Below are 25,112 nucleotides of genomic sequence, written 5' to 3' on the forward strand. Positions count from 1 at the left end.
CAGGAAGAGGAGGAGGAGGAGGAGGAGGAGGAGGGGCAAGGTAAATATCCATTTATGTTTTGCTGCCAGCAAGAACACAGACCAGGTATTGGAGTCTGGCCGAAACTGGTTGCCGCAGAATTTCCCAGCAGTTGCGGGAAAAGATTAACCCAGCTTCCCTCTAAGAAGCCGGGTTGGAAATTTCCACCTTGCCACCGGCTGCCTGACCTGGGCAGGGAAGCCCCTGGATTTGCGGCCCAGCCGAACTTTTCCTTCATGGAAAAAGAAGGGATGCTCCCATTCAGGTAGCATGGATGTAGAAAAATGCAGGGCAGATCCCAGAGGATTCTAAAGGCAGACACCCTGAAAGTCAAAGGCAGGCTCTCTGTATATGCACAGAGACACTCTCGTAATTGCTGATTCACCCAATCTTAACACGATGCAACGTATAAACTGATGACTGATTGATGTGCCTGCCTGGGAGAGCAGAGACCCAGAAACCCACTTTGAAATCATTTGAGAACCTGATTTGGGCGAGATAAAATTGGGGGATGCTCCCAAGAAAGAGGGGGTGCTCTCCTCTGACTTCTCAGAAAATAGGGGGGTGGGGGGCAAGTGTAATTAAACAATAAGGAAATAAATATGGAGCCAGCTATCCAGCCTGGCAGGGAATTATTCGGCCACATAGAAGAGTACTCATAAATCTGCATTCTGTTAGTATCATGCAGAAAAATTCTCCTATTTTTCTGCCAATGTTTAATCAGCCTGATGAAAGAGAATTTGCTTTTCAAATTTCTTTTGGCCAAGAAGAAAACGTAATTGAAAACCTGAGGATTGGAGGCTGATGTTTTGGAAGGCATTAAGTGCTTCGGTAGCCCAGCCACCTGCAAGTGGACAGTCCGGTTGGGCCTTTCGCCGCCCCATCCTCCTCTCTCCAGCGGTTTCACCCTCCACCATTCCCAACCAACGACAGTAGGTCGAAAAGCCCGTGAAGAGGAATGGAGAGTGAAGGCTGTGGCGTTTCCCCCTAAAGCTACATCTGTAGGGGCAAAAGAAATGAAGCGCAATGCAGATTTGGAGCGTTATTTTAAACATCGGTTTGCTTTCAGGGCATGAAAATGACAGCCTGGCAGAGCAGCAGCCCTGCCACCTCGGCTCCCTCCTCTTTCAGCTGCGCAGTGGTTCCTCGGAGCCCCCGGCCCCATCCAGGCTGAGGCCTGAAAGCCCCCAGGCGCCCCAGGCGCTCCAAGAGCCCGGCACAGGCCGCCCCCCCGCCCGGAGCCTAAGCCCCCTTCGGGCGGCTCTGCTGGGGGGGCGGCGGCTCTCCGGGTCTTTTGCTGGCCTCGACGCAGCTGCCGCTCAACGGCGGCGCTTCTCGCCCGAGCACGGACGTTGAGGCCAAGGGGTCCCAGGGAGGAAGCCAGGCCCCTTCCCCGCCAGTGGCTGGGTGCGTCCCGCGAGGCCCCCTCAGCCCCGGCCCGGCCCCTCGCAACTCAGCCTCCCCCGAAAGAGCCGGCTGGCGCTCGGGCCCCGCTCCCAACTGCGCGCCCGGCCCCGCCCGGCCCTCGCGGGAGGCTCCCGGCTCCGCGCTCTGCACGCGCCCCGCGGCGCCCTTCCGCGGCCGGCCTGCCCCGCCCGGGGCGGGAGGGGCTGGCGCAGGGGGCGGGGAGATGGTCGCGGAGCCCCGCCGGAGCCGGGCAGCTGCGGGCCGCCCTCGCCGCTGGCCGCCTGCGGGCGCTGGGGGCGCCGTTGCGGAGCGCGGGGCGGGGGCGGCCCGGAGACGCCCCCGCGCCGAGCGCCGCCCCGCTGGCTGGCTGGCTGCTGCTCGCCCGGCCGACCCGTCGGAAGCGGAGCGGAGGAGCCAGGAGCGGCGGCCGGCCATGGCCCAGGAGGAGCAGGGCGCGCCCCGCCGCCGCCAGCCGCGCCTCTGCCAGATGCTGCGCGGCGAGCAGGGCTACGGCTTCCACCTGCACGGCGAGAAGGGCAAGAGCGGCCAGTTCATCCGCAAGGTCGAGCCCGGCTCGCCGGCCGAGGCGGCGGGGCTGCGCGCCGGGGACCGCCTGCTCGAAGTCAACGGCGTCAACGTGGAGAAGGAGACGCACCACCAGGTGGGTCCGCCGGGCAGACGACGAGCCTCCCGGGCGGCGCAGGCTACCTGGAAGAGCCGGGGCGGGCGGAGGGGGGTTGCCCCGAGAACCAAAGGCCCCCAGACCCGCTCTCAGCCGCTCTTCGGGGCACTTTGGCCCCCGACGGGAGGAGCTCCGGCGGACTTGGAGCGGAGAAGGTGCCAGGAGGCCCCGGCCGGCTGGCCCGCCCGATAAGGGCCGCTCCGGGCTCCTCCCTGGGTTATCGGGGCAGGCAAGGCGAGGGACCTGCCCCGTGGGGGGCTCAGGGGCCGCGGAGAGCCCCCCCAAAGGCCCCCTCCCGTTTGCACACCTGGCCTGCTTCCCCCTTGAAATCGAGGCCGAGGGTCTGGTGCTGGGAGGGGCCCCCAGGTGCTGGCCAGGTGAAGCCTCAGGTGGCAGGTGGTTTTGGAGTGGCCCCCGCCCAGCTGGCACCTTCCCAGGAGTCTCACGGGGAGCCAGGCTGGCTGGGAATTCTGGGATTGGTCCCAAGAGCCCCAGAGGGGCCGGGCTGCCAGGGGCTGTTGCAGGGATGGAGATCAGGCAACTTGGCGGGTGCCTCTGCAGCTATGCTTTAAGGGGGGCTTACACTGGAAGGACCCATGCGCTGCAGGGAAGGGAGAAGCCACGGGACAGCCTGCCGGACAGGGCCGGGGGCCGAGGGGATTTGGGTTGCTAGAGACCCCGCAGCAGCTTTTTTGGGGGGTGTGGGGTGAGGAGAAGCAGCTTTTCCAGTGCTAGCTTTCAATTTTTCAAGCCTGGAGAAATGAGTGGGTGAGGAGGGACCGGCTTCCCCCTCCAAGCTGCTTCGGAGGAGAGCGGAGGAAGTTTGCTGTGTAAATGGAGTCCTCTTTCCCTGCTGCGTAAACAAAAGAAGCCTGGGGCTCGCAGGAGGCGCTTAAGGGAGCCGTCCAAAGGCCTGAGGAACTGGAGAGGATGGCCGGGGTGGCCACGCTGGCTGGGGAGTTCTGGGGCTTGGGCCAGAATAAGGCGGAAGGTCCCAGGTAAAAGCGCTGATCCCGGAATGGGGAGACCATCCCCAGCCTGGAGCTCTCAGGAGGGTTTGGCCTCTGTTTACTCTCTGTAATCTCCACTGGCTGACACTGACAGGTTGCTACAAGGTTAAAGTGAGGAGAGACCCCCATGGAGGCGTCCTTGCCACCCCTGCCCTCTTGCCAGCTTGCGCTGGGCTCCGTCGCTTGATGGGCCCGGGAGATCGGCCAAGTGTGTGCGCCTTCCCTTGGGATGGTGTTGAGGGGGGCAGCAGAGTCTCCCCTTCTGCCTCTGCTGGGGGAGGGGGCTCCAGGCTCAGCTCAATGCTGCTTTCCAAGGCAGAAGCCAAAGACGGGCTCTGGGACCGAGGTTCCTGCCGCTTGGCCTCTGAAGGAGAGAAGAAATCAGCTGTCCCATAATGATATAATCACACCCCCAAAGTAAGGCATCCCACAGCAGCTCTTGGGTGGTAATTGAGACGTTTTAGTCAGGAGAGAAATGATAAGACTGGGTGGCCACCCGCAGGCAGCCGTCCACCAGGGTCCCGAATGAGGAAGGGGCTGTGCTACAAACCCTCACTGGGGAGCAGCCATTACCGTGATTCGGTCAGGTCCTTTAGCCTTTCCGCCTGCTGTCCAGGGTGAAGTTTCTAGCATAACCCGAACTTTTCCCCCTGCCAGCGCCAGCCTTGCGAGGCAGGCTGGGCTGAGAGGGAGCCTCTGGCTGGTGGGCCTGGCCCCTTTCCCTCCTCCTCTGGGGCAGAACCACAGGGAAGGAGCCAAGCTACCCGCTGCAGGGAGCCAAGGAGACAACCCAGAAGGTGCTTCCCTAATGAAAGGGGTGACGTTAATGAAGTTCTCATGACCAGGAGCCTGGGATGGAAGCCGGCCAAACGAGGGAGAAATGGGCAGGAGGAAAGCTGCCGGCCTGACCCGTGTGGAGTGGGCAGGAGGGTTTGTGTCTTCGGCTGATGTTCTGCCGAGAGCCAGCTTGCCCTGCCTTTGCCTGAGACTGTCCACGGCCCTTTCCAGCAAGGAGAGACCAGCTGTGTCTCAGAGAGGAGTCCGAGACCAGGCGGTCCCTCCGCAGGACACCCCAGTGATCTCTCTGCATGGAGCCAGCCTGCGGCTCGCTTGTCACTGTCTCCCGTACCTCGCTCTGCTTTCCTTGGCTCCAGGCTTCCTTCCCGCCTCTTGGCAGCACCTCTGGCCTCCCTGCAAACTCCTTTCTGCAACCTCTGCTTAACTGAAACTTGTTTGCTCAGAGGCTGAGGTTGGAGATCAGCCGTTCGAACGGGGGAGACTGGAGCAGGTTGAAATCCGCCCTGGAAATTTTCCCAGGCAAGGACAGGTCAAGTGGGGCGGATGGCTTCCCGTTCCCATCGGTTTCTCTCTCCCATTGAATGTGCCTGAGGGAGCATTGCTGGACTAGCAGTCCGTCATGCCCACCGGCCACACAGGGGAGGAATCGAGGCTTCCTGGTTGTCCCTCAGAAAGGGGGGCCTCGGGGAGAGGGGCTGCGAGTAGCCCCTGGGGACGGAGAGCAGCGAGCTGTTTGGGGCAGAACCCTTGTGAGTTACATTCTTGCATCCGATGTAGGGGAGATTCAAGGACTGAATCCTCCCTATTTGCATGATAATACTGCTGTGTAGGCAGCATCCTTGTTGCATCATTGCTATTGGCTGCTAATGCTGCTTTTGCAAATTTGAGAACATCCTTGGCCAACCTTGAATGGGACCCTTGTTGACTTTTCTCCAAAGTGGCCTTCCCAACTCCCCTTCATGGTGTTGCCCAGTGCTTTTCAACCTCAGCAACTTTAGGGTTTATGGACTTCAACTTCAACAAGCAGGCTGGCTTGGGAATTCTGGGAGTTGCAGTCCACACAGCTCATAATTGTAAAGGCTGAGAAACATAGTGTAACTGAGAGGTTCGGAGCTTATTCGTGGGGTTTCATAAGTGATGTGGAATTAAACTGCAAAATCCCCCAATTTATTTGTGGCCATTAGTTGAATGTGGCAGTGTTTTTCTGAATCCCAGTCAGGTTCCCACAACTCTCTAAGACAAGTCACCATATAGTTTGTCTGGTTTCTCCTGAATGCATAAATTTTTGAGTTGTTGCAGTGATATCTCTCTATTAGAAAGGTAAGAGGTGTCTCTATTTTGTATAATTTCATTGTGAAGTCTGGCAACTATAATTTGCACACCCTGATTTCCTGCTTAATGTGCCAGGTGAACCCAGGCAGTTGTGGCTAAGTAAAGCTTGGTGTGGCACAACATGCCAGTTGAGTTACAGACTGGTTTTTTGGGGGGTGGGGCGGGGTGGGGCTAGATGTTCTTGTACCCAACTTGGCCTGCAGATGCATTAGGACAGGGGTCTCCAACCTTGACCACTTTAAGACCTGTGGACTTCAACTCCCAGAATTCTGGGCGTTGAAGTCCACAAGTCTTAAAGTTGCCAAGGTTGGAGACCCCTGCATTAGGACTACAAGTTCCAGAATTCCCACCAATCTCTGTTCTGGCTCCCTATTGGGAAGAACAGAAGAAATGACTTCTTGGGCTAGGGTTGCTCCTTGAATCATGGAATCGTAGAGCCACGATCTCCTCCTTTTGAACCTTCTCAGTGAATATTTCCGCATAGCACTAACCAGTCAGCTTTCAGTTTAAATGTTTTGCGTGTTTCTGTCTGGGCATGTGCGTTTGTGTCTGTATTTACAGTTGACATTTTGGACTCCAAACCACAAGGCTCTTTCCTTGTCTTCAGGACAATTCCAGGCATGCTTATTAAGAAGTGAAGTGTGACCAACTGTGGTTGGAGGCTCTGCCCCTGAATCATTTCTTCAGGTCCTGATTTCAAAATGTGCAGATTCTAATCCACAATTCCCTGTGGATATGATTCAGTGCAGCGCCTGGTGGTAATAATACGGAGGCTCTTAGGGAGAATTGGGGTGTTTCCTAAGTGGGCATCTCTGAGCAGAGGCTGCATTGCTGGGTGTTCTGCAGGGAAGCAGTGAGGATGGCCGGCAAGAAGCTTTTCCAGGTTCTTCCCAGCTGCTTGTTCAACTTTAGAATTTCTCCATCAAAGTGGAGTGGGATCTTTTTTCCCAAACGTCAGCAGGAGGAGAGATTTAGGGTTGCCACTACAGATGTGCCAGGTGTGGGATTGAAGGAAGGGGGCAAGCTGCAGAGGCCTAGAGGGGGCATTGTGTGGTGAAGGGCAGGGCATTAAAGGGGTGGAGTGGGGGGGGGGTGGGGGAGAAAAACCAGGCTGCACTCATGGAATTTCATTGAAATGTTTTTCTCCTTTGGAAGGCAAGAAAAATGACAGGAAACAAAAAGGAGGACAGAGATGACAGGATAGCAAACTGGGTGGAAACAAAAATTTAAAAACCTCTCCAAACAGCCAGGGGAAGAGCAGCCGTGTCTTCAGGCCTCGGGCCGCTTCCAAACAGCTGCAGGGAGGGCGGGGGGGTTCAGGTCTGCCTGTCCCAGAGGGCGGGCACTGCTCCAGGCGAGGGGTCTCAATAGGCAGCATTGCCTGATGGGAGGGACCTGGAGCGCCCTAACCCAGCAGGGTTCCTGAGTCGGCTGGGCCGCTGGCAAATCAGCAGCATCCCATGGGCCTCTCCGAGCATGCCCATCCCTGCCTTCTGGGCCAGTGGAAGCTTCTGAGTGGTCTTCAAGGGCAGCACCTGGTCGAGCCTATCGCAGTAGTCAAGTGGTAGGAGAACCACAGCCTGAGTGACCGAAGGAAGACCTGGCCGCCTGGTCTAGAAAAGGGAGCAACTGGTTCCCCAGATGAAGCTGTGCAAAGACTTTCCTGGCGGTTGCTCAGCCTCTTTAATCGAACCAAATGATTCCCTCCATGATGGTCCAAAGCTGCTGTAAGTCATCGCTGTCTGTAGGGGCAACAGCTATGAAAAAGCTCCGTTGGTTCTGGCCACGATGAGTCCTGAAACACACTCCGGATTCAGGGGCAGATTCCGCCTGGGACTGGATGCTGTCCACATTTACCAAAACGTTTTTTGCGCAACTCGCTGCTTGAAATGCTGATTGGCTTACCTGACCCCCCTGCTTAAAAAACAGGCTCACCTCTTCCAAAGGGGGAAGGACTGGGCCCCTCGTCTCCTGTCAGGGAGCGCTTGCTTGCAATATTGCGGGGGGTGGGGGAGCAGACTCTCCAGGCCCCCTTCGCAGCTTGTTGTGGGAGTGTGTTTGAATCAGTCCCAAGTGTGCGAAAGGCAGCCGGTGTTTTCCAGATGCTGAGCTACAGGTGGCAGCCCTGGCAGGTCGCATGGAGGGAGCTGCTTCCCACCGGCCCCTGGCTTGTTCAGGCAGGGCAGCCCATTTGAGGGTCCGAATTCCTCGCTGTGAGGCCGGGTCCGGGGCTTGGTCTTCAAGGCAGAAAGGGAAATGTTTGGGCTGGTTCACAGGGCGCCAGACAATCGGTCTGCACCCTCCCAGAGGCCGTGTGAAGCCGCTTCAGGATGCCAAGCCAGGCTGTGCACAGGGGGAGCTGTCCCTCCCTGAAGGTTTCCCCTGCAGCGGGTGGGGACGGGGGCCAGGGGGGACGGGGTTGCCCCCTGCCTGTAGGGCTAGAGGCTTTTTCTGGGAACTGATCGGGAGAAGCAAAACGCCTTCAAGGAAAACAAAGTCCTTCCGCGGGGCGGTGTATTAAGGCCTGAACCCTAGGAAAAGACTCAGCCATTGGATGGGCTCCTCTCTCTGTGCCCTGCACCCCTTCCTGGCCCTGGTCAAGGGATAACTCAGAACTGCAGGTTTAGAGCAACACGTGAACTGCAATGGATTTAACCAGCCTCAAGCGTCTCCCTTCCTCTTCAGCCCCTGGCGCCAGGCTGGCCTCCCCTGAGACGCTCCCTTTCCCGGCCAAATGAACAAACCAACACAGTTGCCGCCCTGCCTTTTTAATGTCAGCTTGAAGCGATTGTGTTTCTGCTCTCCAATAGATGCTGCTCAGATTTCCCCGCCCCCATTTAGCAAACTTCCGTCCTTTTTGAGGGTCTTTGCTGATATTTTCTTCTTCTCCCCCACCCATCTGTCCTTCCCCAGGTTGTGCAACGCATCAAAGCAATTGAAGCCAAGACCCAGTTGCTGGTGGTGGACAAAGAGACCGACGAGCATTTCCGGAGTCTCCGCCTGACCTGCTCCAAGGAGGCGGGGTGGCCGGTCATGGTGTCAAACCCTGAAGCGCCAGCAGGCAAAGGACCCCATTCCAGCAATGGGGACTCCTGGAAGGCTCCGGCCGAGCTGAGCGGCAGGAGCCTGAAAAGGCACAAGCACAGCTTAGGCTCAGAGAGCGGGAAGAAGGTAAGGCTGGCTGGCTGTTCCTGGAGACGGAGGGAAAAGCTTCCTCTGTCACCGTCTGCAGAATTTAGCGGGAGTGGAGGCGAGGCCCCGGGGCCCTGAAGTGCCAGCCCTGGGAGCCCCTCAGCAGAGGCCTATTGTCATGCTCCTGTTGGAATCTGATTCCGAGGAGGAGGCCGAGCAGCTGACAGGGAGTGGGAGTGTGAGTGTGGCTCCTTTGGCTGTGGAGGAAAATGGGGAAGGGCAAAGTTTGGCTGGGCGGAACAGGGAAGAGGTAGAACAAGGGAGAGGGAATTCAGAGGAAGACCCAGGCCCACCTCCTCTTCATCCTAGGGTATGCAGGGAGGAATGGAGAAGGGAGCAGTGTGAGTTGCATGGCTTACGGGGGAGGAAAGGGCCCTGATTCCATTCATTAGCTGCAGCTGGGAAGACAGTGTTTTAAAAGGGAAGTTGCGCACAGCCACTGGTGGGAAACAAATTGTGTATTATCTTGCTTTGTGGAGGCTTATCTGGGTTCCTGGCATCTTCCCAACTGTGTGTGTTTTGTTGGCCGTTGAAGTCTGCAATTCCTTCTCCTGCCCTGTCAAGTTAATTACTGCAGCATGATTTGTGTGGATTTTTATTTACAGTTTTTATGTACTTTGTTTTTGGACTGAATTTCCTCCACTCAAAGACTGTTTTTGGGAGTTTTTTCTCCAGCCGAAGGTAATTGGACATTGGGGGCAAAGTTGGAGGTATTAAGGGGACTTTTCTTACTTATGTGACTGTGTTGTCTTTGTGCCACGCCCTTTTGGGTCATCACACCTGTCTTCTCCCTCTTGGATGCTGCCAGGCGCATCTGGCAGAGGGACCCCAAAGGCTGGGCTGGGGCCCTCCTTGGCCTGATCCAGCCTCGGGGTTGTCCCAGGTTGTTTACACTGTTCCTTGCAAGTCACCTTGTCTCTCCTCCGGATCAATACCGGATTTGGGCTGCAACCCCTTTCCAAGCACTGAACCTGCCTGTTGCTGGACTGGCCTTTCCTTGTTGGGCCATCCGGCATTGGAGGAACCGGCATTAGTGAAAGGTCTAAATACCAGTTTTTTTTTCTGGCAGCAAACAAAATCCGTTTCTCTAAATCCGTTTGAATGGGCCCTCAGCCGATGCCAAGGCAGTTTGTTTTGCCTTCCGGGGTGAATTCAAACCCTTCCCCCGCTTGCCTCGATTTCTCCCCTTGTGCAGAGAACGAGAGCTGGAGGTTGAGTGGGGGGATGCCAAAGGGGCGACGGAGTTCCGGGTGGGCTGTTGCCAAGGAGGGGCAGGTGGGGCGTGGGAGGCTTTGAGCCCAGGTGGAAGGCCGTTCCGTGTGGGGCTTCGGAGTGGCAGAGGGCACGAGAAGGAGAAGCTCTTTCTCAGGGGAAGTCAGTGCACGCCACGTTACGACAGAAGCACAGCCAGGCCCCGAGTGGCTGGTTCTGCTGCTCGACTGGCCCCGCCTGTGGCTGCTGTGGCAAGTTCCGTGGGGGATCCAGGCAGCTGAGCTTCTCCTCCAAAGAGCCAGACCAGCATCAAGAGAAGACTCCAGCTGGGGACTCTCTGGGTCCTGTCCTTGGAAGCAGTAGGGAAGCCCTCTCCCTCTGGCCTTCCGGGGAGCTTTTCCCGATTCCCACCTCCAGCCGGGAGCCCTGGGCAGGCTCCCCCATCCAGGCAATCCTGAGAGTCAGCGCAGCCTCTCAGCTTGGGAAGGGGGTCTAAAGTCAGTTGCTCAACTTATGACCACAATTGGAACTGGGGTTTTGGTCCCTAAGTAATGTGGTTGTTAAATGAGTCATCATATAACCAAGCTGGATTTTATGGCCATTTTTTCAGTGGTTCTTAAGCAAATCACATGGTTATTAAGTGAATCTTGCAGTTGTTAAGTAAATCCAGCTTCCCCAGTGGTTGTTGCTGGGTGGAAGCAAACTGGAAAGGTTACAAATCCCAATCATGGGGCCTCAAGATGCTGCAGCTGGTGGCAAAAGTGAACTGGTGCCCAGGCTCCCAAATTTGAACACATGATCATGAAGGTAGCATGACAGTCGTAATTTTGACAACAGGTTGTAAATACTTATACCAAGGCTGTTGTAACTTTGAACTGTTTTTAAACAACCTGTTGTAAACCAAGGACTACATATTGATGAGACAATATTTATTCATTTAATAGCATTAGTCTACAAATGTTTGGAACGCTAATTTTGCACTGTTTGATCTTGATTGCTGAAATGATGTGGTCAGTTTCATTTGCATTGGGATGAACCTGGTGGATAGTTTCCTGAAGATTTTTCTTTTCTTTAACCTTGCAAATGACAAATTATTGGAGAGACTCCGCTGTAGTTCCTCCATATTTTATGCAAATACCTGTGAACACAGCATGGGTCTGTAAATGCATTTTGTATACATTGCTGTAGCCCAGGAATTCCCACACCAGGAACCCTGATTAAAACGGGTCCTGAGAAGATCAGCGTGTCCCATCAACTCCTCTGCAAATTCACTTCCGCTCTTGGTTGGCTTTTCCCTTAGAAAAACAAAGTGAAACAGCCCAGAGCGGTCACTGTCAGGCCAGCTTTAGGACACTGAAATGATGTCTGCTGGGAACGGAGCAGCAGGGTGGGGGTGAGGAAACCAGTAGGATTTGGAGTTCCAGTATAAATGAAGGAAGTTGCACTTTTTTTCTGGAGCCCACCCCACCCCAAAAAAACAAAAACAAAAAAACCTTGATCTCCTGAACTACAAACAAAGTGGAGAAAAGAATGTCCTCAAACAGCTGTAGGAGTGGAGGAGGAGATATGCATCTCGGAACTAGCAGCTGTTGCAAAATGATGCTCTTGATCCAGTTGTGGGTACCTTACGGCCAAGCCCGTTAATGGCTCTGCAGTTGTGTGGCCAAGAGTTCCCTTCTGCCCCCTATACAAAGTGGGTGGGATTGTCACGTCCTTCTCTCTTGGCTAGTAATGGGGAGGAGAGGGCCAAGAAGCAGACTGAAGGGAGGCATGCTGTCACTTCAGAGCTTGGAAGGAGTTGCCCGCCTGTTTTGACATTTTAAGCTTTGGCGCACCGTCTGCCCTGCCGTGCTGAGCGGGTTGAGCTGTCCGACAGTTATGGCAGGTGGTAGAGCCTCCGTTAAGCAGACGTCATTTCAGCTGGTGGCCCTTACTTTGCGCAGGCTGCTCCAAACTTTTCCTAATTGTGTCTTAGATGCAACTTTCAGGTTTTGATGCACTGCAGAGTTAAATGTTGCTGTCCAGGCACTTTTACTTTATTAGGTGTCTGTGCATTTTAGAGAAGCGGGTACAATTAAGTTAAGTAATTTTCTGCATGAAATGAACTAGAAGGGATTCTAAAATTAACCGAATCAGACATTGTGTTTTGGTTATCAGGTCTAGGCTGCAAAAATGTGGACAAGCAGCCAATGCCAAACTATAGAGAAGATATAAACCCTTTGCTACCAGGTGGTGGTTGTCTGAATGTTTTGCTGCCTGCCTCAAATTGGCTGCTAAAATGCAGGAGTGGGTGATAAAAGGAAAGGATGACCCTGATAACCTGGGTCCCCCCAAGAGATTGGTGGCGCTAAGGGATTTGAAATCCAGCTTTATCACATGTCCAGGAACAATGGCTAAAGCTGATGCATGGATGGAGACAGGGCACGGAGTGAATCCCCCGAGCCCGCCTGGCACCTTGCGGTCCTCTTCTCAGTCTAGTAGAAACAGCCCTGCATTGTTTGTCCTGGGTCAGCTGAAGAACACAATGGTTGGCATATAAAAGGGGCACTTGGGTGTCGCCCTCGCCTGGTTTGCAGGAGGCTGCAAAGAACGTCTCTTTTCAAAAATGAAAACCGTATTTGAAGAATGAGCTTTGCTTTCCACAAAGATGTTGCCCACGTTGCTGGGTCCAGCCTGAGGGTCTTGGCTCACTCAAGACCCGGCTTTGTGACCGAAGTCTCTGGTGCTTCCGCCAGGACTCCTTTAAGAATGCAAAGCTTTCTCCGGTCCTGGAGAAGTTCTCTTGGCACGTTGCACCAGAGAAGCTTGTGGGGGTTAAACTGCAAATGATTTTGCCTCTTCAGTTGGCTTCAGATTTGTTTCTGGCGAAGATTGGTTTATGCAATCAGATGTCTGCATTTATCTTTTTTTGGGGGGTGGAATTGTGGTTTTCACATTCTAGACAATGTTTATGAGCATCCTTGGTTTGTCTTTTCCCCTTTCTCTCTGTGCCCAGAGATTCAACCCCGTGGGAAGAAGAAGAGAGAGATGGCATTGTTGCCTGCAGGGATGTTCTTTGGAACTCCCACGGTGGGCATTCCCTAGTGGTCTTCTTTCCAAGGATGAATCAGTCTTGGCTCCCCATGTTTTTTAAAGCATACTTGAAAATAGTAGGAAACCCTCCTTCTAGATCCTTGCCCCTCTTGGTTTGGTCATGAGGCCAGGTGCATGCTGCTGGAATTGGGAAATGGCTCGTGCTTCTCTGGGGAAGGGGGAGATGCCGTCTGCCTTCATCCAGAACCCATCGCTCAATCCAGCCGTCTTGGAGAACTTCTGTCTTTCTCCAACCTTCCTGTTGTTAGCAAAGGTCACAACTGCAGAAGGTTTTGGAAGAAGCAGATCATCCCAATCGGATTCAGGCATGGTCTCAGGGTGGAAATGGCATTGGTTGCCTTGATTGGAGGAAGTCCTCCTCCTGGTCGTCCTAGATCCTCTGATAAACTATTGACTGTGGTATCAGCAGGACAGCCTGCAGAAACTAGGGGAGGCGGCTCTGTTTGGCAGGGATTCTGCTCCCGCCTGCTATGGAGGCTCCACTCAGCATTTGTGCTTCATACAGCCTTCTAGGTTGTGGTTTGTTTAAATCATAGCCATGGTAGTCTAAGTCCATAGAATGTTTGTACATCAGGTTAAACTGTGTATTATTTTTACCATGGTCTGTAGAACAAGCTACTATGTGGTGTCCCGATTTATGCCTGACACTTGTCCTAATCCTTGTTTTGAGACTACATGAACTGAAGTTCGTCCTCCATGGTGAAATATAACATGGCTGTTTTGATGTGAATTTAATGTCTAATGTGAATTGCAACTGTGGTTCTGGTCTAGGATGCTGTGTGTGAACTCGAATGGTACCGCTGGCTCAACAAACCACAGTTTGCAAAGGCCAGGCTGTGGGTTGTGCACGCCCTCCGTGCTCCCCGTGTTACTTCAGAGCATCCTTCTCTGCCCCTTCCCCTGTTTTCTCCGGCCTGGCCTGGGAACTTGGGTCGCCTGCCTGTCTTTGAATGGGCGTATTGGCAGGAAACCCCTCCTGGAAAGGAAGGGATCCACCCCAGAGCAGAGATTTCCTCTGCAGCGGTATTTTTAGTGAAACACAAAGCAAGTGAAAAGGAACAGGAGGTTGGAAGGAGATTAAATCAGGGTGGGCTGGTCCAGGCCTGTTTTTGTTCCCGGGGACACGAGTGTGAAATGCCGTGGCTTTCTGGGCCAAAGAAACGGCAGATTCCCAGCAGAAGCAGGGCGGGCGGGCGGGGGGGGGGGGGCTTGCTAGGCAAAGGCATTTTGGTCCAGACTTCAAAGGTGGAGGAGGAGTTGAGGCTTTGGAGGCAAATCCCCCACTTTCCAGTTATGTTGCTGGCCCTCATGTTTTCAGCGAGATGCAGAGATGACCCCAAGGAGGGGCAGAAGGTTATTGGCAAGATGAAAGAATATTTCCAGCCCAAATCCAGAAGCTCTGTTAAAGAGGGGCTTTGTTGGGGGTCATGTCTGAGCATGACTTGCCACCTTGACAACTTCCAGATGTGCGGACTTCAACTCCCAGAATTCTCCGTAATGTTCATGGGGCAGGAGAAGTCTGGGAGGCAAAGTCCACCCAGTTGGAGGTTGCCTGGATCAGGTAACGCAGGTAATAGAGGCCACAGTAGGACAGGCAAGGTGAAGAGTGTGGCGTGTGCTCACCCATGCTTTGCTTAACCATGGCTTATTAAAGAATTTATAATTAAGTTTGCAGAGTACAGTATGCCATAATGTCTGTGACAATATCTACATAATCTATTGTATCATAGCTTAATGTAAAGGCAGCTGTTGTGTATCTGACAGCAGCCCCAGAATTGCCAACACAATGACAGCATCCTTTAGGTTGCCCAACCTGGAATAATTGAAAATCTTGGCTTATGTCTGACAGAATAATTGAAAAGTACCACAGGAACTGCAGTGCTCAAGCGGAGGGGGTGGCAGAAAGTTCCAAAGGACTGTAGTAGCTCCTCATACGGAGTTGTGGTGGGGTGTTTATGGGGACCCCCCCCCCCTTCAGCAGCCATGCAACTTCCCCACTCTCTGCTTATATAATGTGTGTTGCCAAAACGCCTGGAAAGAGTTTTCTTTTTCCAACGTAACTTCTTCTTTTCTGGGTCTTAAGAGGGGACATTCCTCTCTCTCTCAGGGACTCCTAAGAGTATGAAAAGCCTGTAGACCAAACCGGCTCTTCCCTTCCAGGGTGTTGATGTTTCCCCCATGGCTGAGTCCAGCAGATCAGCCCCTCCCCCCATCATTTTCTTCTGGCTTCTGTAGAGAGCGTTTGAACCACTCTCGCCTCTGGATTTCACATTCTTCCAAGGGTTTTTGAACTCCCATTTGCCGCTTTCGGTGGGTGTCCTTCAGAGCTGGAATTGGGTACCGCTCAGGATTGTGTTTGGGTGGAGCAGCCCATAAGCCCCATACAATGAGCATAGATGGGACGTCCTCAGGAAAGATCAGGCTAGTTTTCTGATGTGCTTGGTGAGTTTCAAAAGCTCTGAAGTTAATAGCAAATTCCAAGACAGTTTGAAGATTGTTCTGAGTCCTCTTCCTGATTCTCTCTGGCTGTTTTTCAGGAGAGGGGAGCCCCCTTACCAAGGAACCCGGTGGGGCTTTTATTCTTGTTGGATTACAAAAAATTAGGAAGGACTGTGAGCTTGATGGGCATTGGTAGCCATCAGCGGGCCCTGGTGTGTCCAGGGCAGCCCATCGCTTCGTCTGGCTTGGAGAAGGCAATGAGAGCAGCAGAAGCTGAGGTCAGGCAGACAATTCTCCAGGCATTTTTCGTCCCTAAAAGAGCACCTGAGATCGGTTAACCGGGACAGGTGGCGCATGGATCTTCTCCAGCTTGAGGGGCTCGAGGTCGTCACAGATTTCTGCAGAAACATTGAAGATTCAAAAGGGTTTGCAAACGTTTTAAGCGCTGCCATATGCTGCATGCTGTCACCCCTCGGCTTTGGGGGCAACCTTCCGTTGTTTGGTATAGTACCACTTTATACCGTGCTGTTGACTCATTTGGAATCCTGCATCCAGTTCACGTTATAAAAAAGATGCTGAGACCCTAGAAAGAGTGCAGAGAAAAGCAACCAAGATGCTTAGGGGACTGGAGGCTACCCTGGTGATGAACAGCTGAGAAACTCGGGACGTCTATTCTAATGGAAAGAAGGACTTGGGGAGATATGATAGCAGTCCTCCAGTACTTGAGGGGATGTCCCAGAGAAGAGTGGGTCAACTTATTCTCCAAAGCACCTGAGGGCAGGACAGGAAGTATTACATGGAAGCTTAACAAAGGAAGATCCAACTAGAACGAAAGAGACATTTCCTGACGGTGAGAAAAATTAACCAGTGGAACGGTTTCCCTCCAGAAGTGGTGGGGGCTTCATCACTGGAGGCTTTTAAGAGATTGGACAGCCCCTTGTCTGGAATGGTATATGGGCTGTCCTGCTCCAGTCAGAGGGTTGATAGAAGACCGCCAACCTCCTACCTGCCTATGACTTACACAGTTAAATCCACACATTTACAACAACCTCTGCTTTGTTAGGCCCTTCTGCACGGTGGCTCTGGCCATTGCGAAGATTGTCAGGATGGAACAGGATTCACAACAACTCCACTGAAACAAGACTTGTTGCATGAACCCCAAAGTGGTCCGAATTGCTCTGCCAACCGTGTTCCCAAGTGGGATTTCTTCCAAGCATCATTCCTGTCCAGTTGTCTTTGGCTTCTGTAGGGCTCTTGGGTCAGACGCCTTCAGATGACGGCCGTTCCTCAGTTACAGAGAGAAAAGTTGCCGCTCCAGATGTTCCAGCTGGTTGGACCAAAGGTGGAATAATGAATGCTGCACCAAAGAGTCTTAATACTGTATTGATACAGTATTAAAACTGTATATAAATAAATACCTAACTGCATATAAAAACACTGTATTAAAACCTCCTATAAAAATCTCAATATAAAAGAAAATAAGAATGACATTGCCATAGGTGTATACTACAGGCCACCCAACTAAGCAGAAAAAACAGATGCACTTTTTGCTAACCAATTAACAAATATATGTAGGAAACACACTACAATGGAAGACTAATTCTGCACCAAGTGAGAAATCGAATAAATTCCTGACCAACTTAGCTGACAACATATAAATAACAAGGGGAAAAAAATCAAAGAAACAGTTGGTCCACTAAAGAGAGAAGACAGCAAGCAAGTAACAGGCAGTAGAAAGCAGAGCTGCTTAACTCATTCTTTGCATTGGTCTTCTTCATGCAAAAAGAAACTATAGCAAAACCTACCAAAAACCTAACTGTAAAAAATGGACTAGAAATAAAAATTAAAATAAGCAAGAAAATGGCTAGAGAACACCTGTCCGAACTTGATGGATTACATCCAGAGTTCTGGAACTGGCAAATGTTATCTCAGAACCAAAAATCCTGGATCACCGGGGAACTACCAGAGGGCTGGAAAAGAGCTTATTTTGTTCCCATATTCAAGAAAAGGAAGGGAAAAAAAAACAGATCCAGGAAACTACAGATCAATTAGCCTAAAATCAATACCCGGGAAGATTCTGGAAAAGATAATAAAAAACAGCTCTGTGAATATCTAGAAACAAATAAAGTAATAACTAGAAGCCGGCATAGGTTTGTTAAAAACAGAACATGCCAAACCAATCTTTTTTCATTCTTTGACAAAATGACTAAATTAGTAGACCAGCAGAATGCTATGGACATAGTATAGTATACTTTAGCAGGGCATTTGACAAAGTAGATCACGTAGTATATTTCACATATTCCACATAGTATACTTCACATACTCCACATAGCATACTTCAGCAAGGCATTCGACAAAGTAGACCACAATCTATTTCTTGGTAAGCTAGAAAAAGGTGGGATAGATAGCATCACCACCAGTTGAATTTGTAACTGGCTGACAAACCAATGAGTAGTCCTTAATGGTACTACATCTCCATGGAGGGAAGTAAGCAGTGGGGTGCCACAAGGTTCTGTCTTAGTCCAGTACTCTTCAATATCTTCATAAACAACTTAGATGAGGGAATAGAAGGGGAACTTACCAAATCTGCAGATGATACTAAGATGGCAGGAATAGCTAACACCCTAGAAGAAAGGCTCAAGATTCAGATGGATCTTTACAGACTGGATCCCTGGGCCCTAGCTAACAAAATGAAATTCAACATAGAGAAAAGTAAAGTCTTAGGTAAGAAAAACCAAAAGTACACATACAGATTAAGTGAAACCTGGCTTAATAGCAGTAACTATGAGAGGGATCTTGGAGTCTTAGTGGACAATCAAATATGAGCCAGCAGTGTGTGGTGACAGCCAAAAAGCCAATGCAATCCTAAGCTGCATTAACAGAGGGATACAATTGAGATCAAGGGAGGCACTAATGCCACTCTATAAAGCCTTAGTAAGGCCACACAGAGTACTGCATCCGGTTTTGGTCATCACACTATAAAAAATATGTTGAGACTCTAGAACAAGATGTCGAGCTTGACTTCATTGAGGGCCACATCAGGGTTGTGTTTGACCTGGGGGGCGTGGCCAGCTCGACATCACTCATGTCAGGGGCATCTCTGGTGGCCAAGTGCTAAGGCAGGACTTCTCTCAGACCCTCCCTCTCATTATCATCTCCCTCCCTCCCTGCCAGCAAAAATGGAGCTGGGGGTGGGTGGGGCATGCCCCTGGGCCCTGTTTTCAGCCACGACAGCCTCCTGCAGCGAAAAACTCTGTTATCATTCTGATACTTGGTTTATCTTGTTACCGAACAGAATAGAAATCCCATGCCTGTCTAGCAGCAGAGATTTAAATTGTTCATCTGTACCTATCTATCGCCCAAAAATGATTGGGCATAATAATTGGTGATTTTTCAGGGAAAAGCTTTCTTGCCAGTCATTTAGAAAAAATGTTAACTTAATTACTATGCAGGCCACTACGGCATTGTTGGTTTCATGGCTACTCTCATAGGGGAGACAATTTCTTTGGTCCTCACCAGCTTACAGGCCCCGCCTGGACTTATTTTTTGAAAGAAGCTGTTAAAAAAACCAGCTTCCTAGTATTCCTAGTATTGTAATTATTTGCAGTTATGCCTTTGGGCCGGTAGAGATCAATTGTTGATTTTTGGTGACTAAGTTAGCTATTTTGTAAACACCCAAGTCTCCCATCTCATCTATTTTTTCAGGGTGTGATTATCGCTATTGTCCTGCTTTTATTTCTGCATTACTCAAGGTGCAATACATATGATCCTGCCTGCTGTTTTCTTGTCAGCAATAACCTTGTAAAAGGTGGTTTGAACAAGGATTGCTCTGATGTTACCCAGCTGCCGTCTCTGCCTAAGGGAGAAACTACAACTCCGGCTGTCCTGCTTTCTGGGGCACCACCTTGGTCACTGCAACAGGGTTTCATGTTTATATTTAGCCAAATTTCAGATTTGTCCATGTATCCTAAAAGGTTTCCTCCTGGGGCATGAGAGGAAGAGAATGGGCATTGAATTGGGTAGTGAAAAAATAGTTGAAGGGGGCTTCTGCTACCCTCATCTGCTGGACTTCAGCAAAGGATGAGCTGAACCCTACTAAGCCCCCTTCCCCAGTGGCAGTTTGTGTGATATGGCAAATGCTTGCAACCTCTTCCAGAATGCTCCAGATGTAACTTCTCTGCTTCTTCTGGATCAGCACAAAATATTGCGAACAGAAGCTTCAGTATGCGAAGAGGTTCTGGTTGCTGCACATTTTATTCAGGAGACTGGTGTACATCAGAACGCTTGCTTGCTTGAGGAGGCCCCTGGATTGAGTATGATTAAAAGCATCCTCAGGGCTTTTAATTAGACGCTCTTGATGGAGACCGCACTTCCCATGGACGTAAGTATTGAGCAGGAACATCGCAGTCCTTCAAATATAGCAGCCAAACAAGGATGGGGAAGTACTTCCTCTAATGCTGTGTTTCTCGACCTTAAGACAGAGGGGACTTCAACTCCCAGCAGGGTTGGCTGGGGAATTCTGGGAGTTGAAGTCTTTAACTTGTCAAGGTTGAGAAACAATGCTCTAAAGCAAGGGAGTCAAACTCACATGGTGGCGTCACATGATGTATCGGGACTTCCCCCCCTTCGCTAAATTTGGCATGGACGTGGCCAGTGCATGACGCATCCTGGGAGCCTTGCTTCAAAGCAGGGGCGTCAAACTTGATTTCACTGAGGGCCGCATAGGGTTGTGTTTGACCTCAGGGGGCTGGTGTGGGCGTGGCCAGCTCAACGTCCTCGTGTTGGGGGTGCCTGTGCCAGCCCAAGTTCTCTGCTCCGTTTTCAGCTGCAATGGCCTCCTGTAACCCTCTGCCAGTGAAAATGGAGCCAGTCCTTCGCTGTTTGCAGGGCGGCCCCATGGACCAGATCTAAGCACCCCACAGGCCGGATGTGGCCTATGGGCCTTGAGTTTGACAGGCCTGCTTTAAAGGTTTGAGTATTGGATAGGATTTTTGATCATGGAGCAAGAAACACAGCAGCAGTGAAGATTTTGGGGTCCACAATAAACCAGCTGGACTTTGGATCACCCTGTTCAGTTCTAACACTACACAAATCCACCATATACTGTTTATTATATGTTTCCTTCATCTCTCAAAGAGGCTCCTGGTTTTCTACTTATGCTCTGGATCAAGATGCATAGGAGCCAAGTCATTTTCGCATATTCTGAAGCACAAAACCCAAGAAACATTTCTCACCCTCCCTGGAAGAGTGAGAATAATAGCAAGAACAATTGCTTGCGTTTTATATATTGAAAAGGACTTCCTGTCTTGGCTTCAGCTTGCAGGGTTTTTTATGCCCAGGTCAGTTTCTTTGCCTGTTTCCTGGGCCTTTTTCTCAAAAAACTCTGTTTTCCCAAAACAAGTATTTTGTGGAAAGGAGGAGCTGGGCCAAAAACTGGGGAAAAAAGAAGCCAAGGCAAATAAGGGTGAAAATGAGAACGAGAAAAGAAGGGCAAATGACAAATAATACTTTCTAAGGTATATTTAAGCCAATTAGCTCCTAAGCCAGTCTTATTTTCTTGCATATAGTACTGATTGCATTGAAAACTATTAACTTGAGTCAGAAATCACCATTTCAGAAGGCAGTCTGTGTTTTTTGGGAGCACCCAGTATCTCGCCAGATTTGGGGACATAGAATGCCCTTCCCCATTGGCAGCCTGGAAGCAGATGGCCAATCATCATTTTTTTTTTAATTAAAGTTTTATTTGGGTTTTCACACACACAAAATACAAGTAAAACATCTTTTTTGAAAATAGCATGGTCCCGGGTTGCACTCCTTTATACAGACACAAACTCAATTTCATGCTCATTTTTGTGTTCTATTCCATATCTTATTACTATTCTGCATTTTTTATTTAGTTTTTCCCCTCTTTTAATTTTCTCAATTTTATTTTGATTATCTCATCTCAATTCAAATCATTATATTTATACTTTGGTCTGTTCTGTTTCAATTTCATATTATCTTTTCTCATTAAACAAATTTTCTCCTGTAGTTACTAATTGGAGTATGACACCTTTATATCTTTTAATTTTATCCATTCAACTCTTATTTAAACTTTGATATATACCTTAAGGTTATAACATTCAATATAATACATAATACATAACTTCCAATCAAATTCTGCTTGGTACATTCTTATAATACACACTATATTCTTTAAAAAAAAGGATTATAAATATATGTAATTAAAACCCTCATTCCATTCCAATTCAGTTCTATCATTAATATTCATTAAAGTCTTAACATCTTTAACATTTCTTTTCAATTAAATATCATACTTCCTTAAAGACATGTATAATCTCCATAATTAATTTTTCCCTTATTTCTCTTCACATATGTTTTATAAATCATTAAATATTCATTTTGTTACATTTATTTATTGACAAACATTCCACTAAGTTACAATAACTATTTTATCAAACATTGTAATCATACATTGTTTCATATTTTTTGAAATTATTTCTATTTCTAATATAACAATACTATCTTATGTACCTTTGCTGAATCCCTTTTTCAATTAGATTTTCACCCATTATCTCTAAATAGGCCCTGTTTCTCTATATTTTGTTTCTGTCCTTTATAACGTCTTTTCCTTTCTTCCCTCTCTTCTTCTCCCTCCCCTTTTTACCCCCTTGTCTCTCTACTTCTAATTCTCTTCTTTGCATTTCCCTCTTCTGTTGCTTTCTGATTTTATACTTATTTTTCAATCTATTCTTTTTTGGGATTGTTTTTCCCAATCTTAAACTTTCCATTTTCTTTCCCCCCTTTCCTTTTTTCCCCCCACCTAAGATTACTTGTTCATTAAAGATGGCTTCTTTGTCCCAGTCTTCTTGTTCTGCAGGCATTTCTTGTTGTTTCTCATGGTTCCAAATCTCCATTTCTAAGAACTGAAATACGAAGCCAAAAAAACCTCTCCCTTCTTGTGCACCTTTTTTTTACTTTTTAAGTTCCATTTCAGTTCTTCTAAAAGTGGAGCCATTTTAAACACTTTTAAACAGCCAATCATCATTTGAGACGCCAGTAGGGGTGGGCTATGCAATGAGGGGACGTGTTTTGGGGACCAGTCTTTCTCTCCAGCTCTTGTTCTTGGAGGGACTAGATGAGTAAAGCAAAATCCTCAGTTAGTTCAGGTTAGTTCTCATGTTGTGGTAGCTTGAGTGGAACGAATGAATTCTCTGCATGTCTGGCCAACTTTTGGTTGAGTTTAATCCTTTTGGGTGGCCCCATCTTGACTCCATTAAATGCTTTGTAGGAAGATAGCTAATGGTGGCTGAGGGATGTGGGTAGTTGGAGCTATGGTGATGGTATTTTAAGATAGTGTAGAATGAGCTTTTCCAGAATCCAACAGCATTCTAGAAATGGGAAGGTTAAGTCGGTTGACTTGGTAGTATATTCAGAGGAAGCCAAATGAATTCTTACAGTGCAATGAGACTTATGGGATAACTTGCGAAAAGCTTGTCAGAATTATCATTTGGTGGTTGTTATAAACTATCATTTCAAGCTTTAGGTAGGAAATTGTGTTTTTAGTTACTAATCCATGGTAAATTAGCACGTCAGGAAGAAACGTAGATTGGAATCCTTGTTCCTGAAATTCTAAGCCCCCCCCCCGCTGCATTTGTGGGGAATCTCTCTCCTTTGTGGTGTGTCTTGTGTGTCTCTCCTTTGCCCCCCCCCCCATTTTGGAGTTTCTTACCTGCTGCTCGAGAAAAGCTACCCTGCATGATTTTGTGAAAATATAGCTTAGCTTAAGTCCACGGCCTGCCTCCTGTCTATAAACAGTCTCTGTCAACAATGGCTAAGAATAGACTCTGGGTGCTCTGAGACAGTATATTTCTGAATTCTATGTACTTGGTACAGTCTTGCCAAAGATTCTTGTGAATATCCAATGAGGTGCACTATATTTGGAGGGAAAAACTCTGGTTAGAAGACTTTAGGTAACTTCTTCAGTACTGAAATTAACAGTTTTACTTTAATTAACAACACAGTTTGAATCTCACAGTCTTCTTTTATGTTAGTAATATACTGTGTCAGAGTGGAGTACCGTTTTGTAGGTAACTATAAAAACTCTATTAGCAAAATAAATCAATAAAGTTTCTCCTTTGGTAAAACTTGCATTTATGCCTTTCCTGGTAGAAATGAAAAGAATGGTGCCGTCTAACAAAACTGCCCTGTGCCATCTCACTTTAGACCAATCCAGTCCACCGAGACCATCTGATGACAATATTCTGGATTCAGCTGGCTGGCCTGCCTGCCTCAGGCAGCATTTCTCCAAATATATTCCACTGAACAATTTAGCTGCTTTTGACTGGCTTGTCTGCAATCCAGCCTTTCCCTCTTTCCTAAAGCAACCACTCTGTGGGACTTTTGAGGCTCTCTATAGGCGGCTGAGTGGAGCTCAGGGTAGAAGAAATCGCAAGAGCGCTTCTGAAAATGAGATGTAGGTGGGGTCACTTCCAAGGCATGGAGGCGTTGTGCACCTTTCTTCCATGATTGGTTTCAATGGATGAGGAGGGCCTTCCATACTTGGTCTTAGTCCCGATGTTCTGTTGGAGAAACTGGGAATCAGTTGGTTTTAGATGGTTTGTCCTACTGAGATATATGAAACAAGGAGATTTTTCCCTGAGATCACGGGACATTTTGGTCCAGGAAACAATCCCAGTGCAAGTCCCTTATTCCAGGTGAAAAAAGTCTGGTTTGTTTAAAGCAGGGATGGTCAACTGCCAGATCACACCGCTATTTTTTTAAGGCCCTGGAAGTTTTTCTAACTACAATTGCAGAAAACTAGTGACATTGTTTCCTGCCTTTCCAAGGAAGTCCTAAAATAGGTTAAATGAGTTTTAAAAAGAAAAGTCCGCACCCAAAAACAACAACAAAAAAGACAATTCAGACCTCTCAATATTTTTAGTATATCCTGAACCACTGAGAGGCTGTCTACCTCCAGTTTCAATAGACATTGCGAGGAAAGTGTGGGCTTTGTTTACATCAGCAACTGATGTAACTGATGTTGGCTGCATCAACAGAGTGTCCATCTTGTGGCAAAGAAAGCCAAGAGTTTGTGGAGGAGGCAGCCGTGGCCATCTTTGGGAGAGTTAAAAGTATGATCGATAGAGGTTCTGGGCTTTCGTTCTCCAGAAAGAACAGACTGAAAGAAGGCAGTCAGCAAATTAATCTTCTAACCCACTCCACAAACCATGGATTTCCACACAATAGAATGGGAGAGTAGGAGTTCTAGTCCTACCCTGGGCATGATGCCAGCTGAGTGTCTGGCAGGATTCCAGCGATCGCCCTAATTAAATCATGAGCCTTGATTAAAACTTCAAAAAACTTCAAAAGATTCATTAGAGAGACATACTGGCATGACCTGTATGAAGCCGATTCCGGCATATGTAATTACAAGCACCTGTGACCCTGCTTCCACCCACCCCCCATGTGCCATAAATCAGTTTCTCCAATTAAGCATGTACACGGGTTAGGTGTCATCCATCACATTCTCCAATTAAAGTTTTTCATGGGCAAAAGCTTCAGTAGCTTAGTTACAATCTTTTTTAAGATAAAGTTGGAATGTGCTTCTAAGTTCATTTACTGTACGCTTCTCCAGTCCTTCCCCCCACCCCTTTCCTATGCCAACTTGGAAACAAGTGTAGGAATGTTTTACAAGTTGACAGTGTCCTCTCTCAAAGTGTCCTCAGCTTCAAAGCACAAACTATTATTATTGGTGGACATCAATGGTTATGTACCGTGGTGTGCCTGCTACAGGCGAATTGGACAAAAACATGGCAAATAGCAAGCTGTGCAAAATGCTGCACTTGGGAAGTGCATTTCCTACTAATAGATAATTGGCAAAATGGAGGAACCTGGAATTACAGGGAGATTTGGATTGAAAAGAGTT

At 49.1% G+C, this 25,112-nt stretch overlaps 1 protein-coding gene across 2 annotated transcripts in view; it reads left to right on the forward strand.

Moving 5' to 3' along the window:
* The first annotated feature begins 1,634 nt into the window (after window positions 1-1,634).
* The window catches only part of NHERF2 (NHERF family PDZ scaffold protein 2), an 80,825-nt gene continuing 57,347 nt past the window's right edge, over window positions 1,635-25,112 (forward strand). Inside the window, exons 1-2 of one of the 2 annotated variants that reach the window (XM_087912568.1) lie at window positions 1,635-2,087; window positions 8,162-8,419. In XM_087912568.1, the coding sequence (XP_087768694.1) occupies window positions 1,650-2,087; window positions 8,162-8,419 (696 nt within the window). In that variant the 5' untranslated portion in view covers window positions 1,635-1,649. The remainder of the gene's footprint in view (window positions 2,088-8,161; window positions 8,420-25,112) is intronic. The other variant, XM_026704029.2, reaches the window with a different exon arrangement.

Source organism: Pseudonaja textilis, chromosome 14 (genome assembly GCF_049901715.1).
Source record: "Pseudonaja textilis isolate UNSWEBS1 chromosome 14, rPseTex1.2, whole genome shotgun sequence".
In the NCBI taxonomy this organism is placed as follows: Eukaryota; Metazoa; Chordata; class Lepidosauria; order Squamata; family Elapidae; genus Pseudonaja; species Pseudonaja textilis.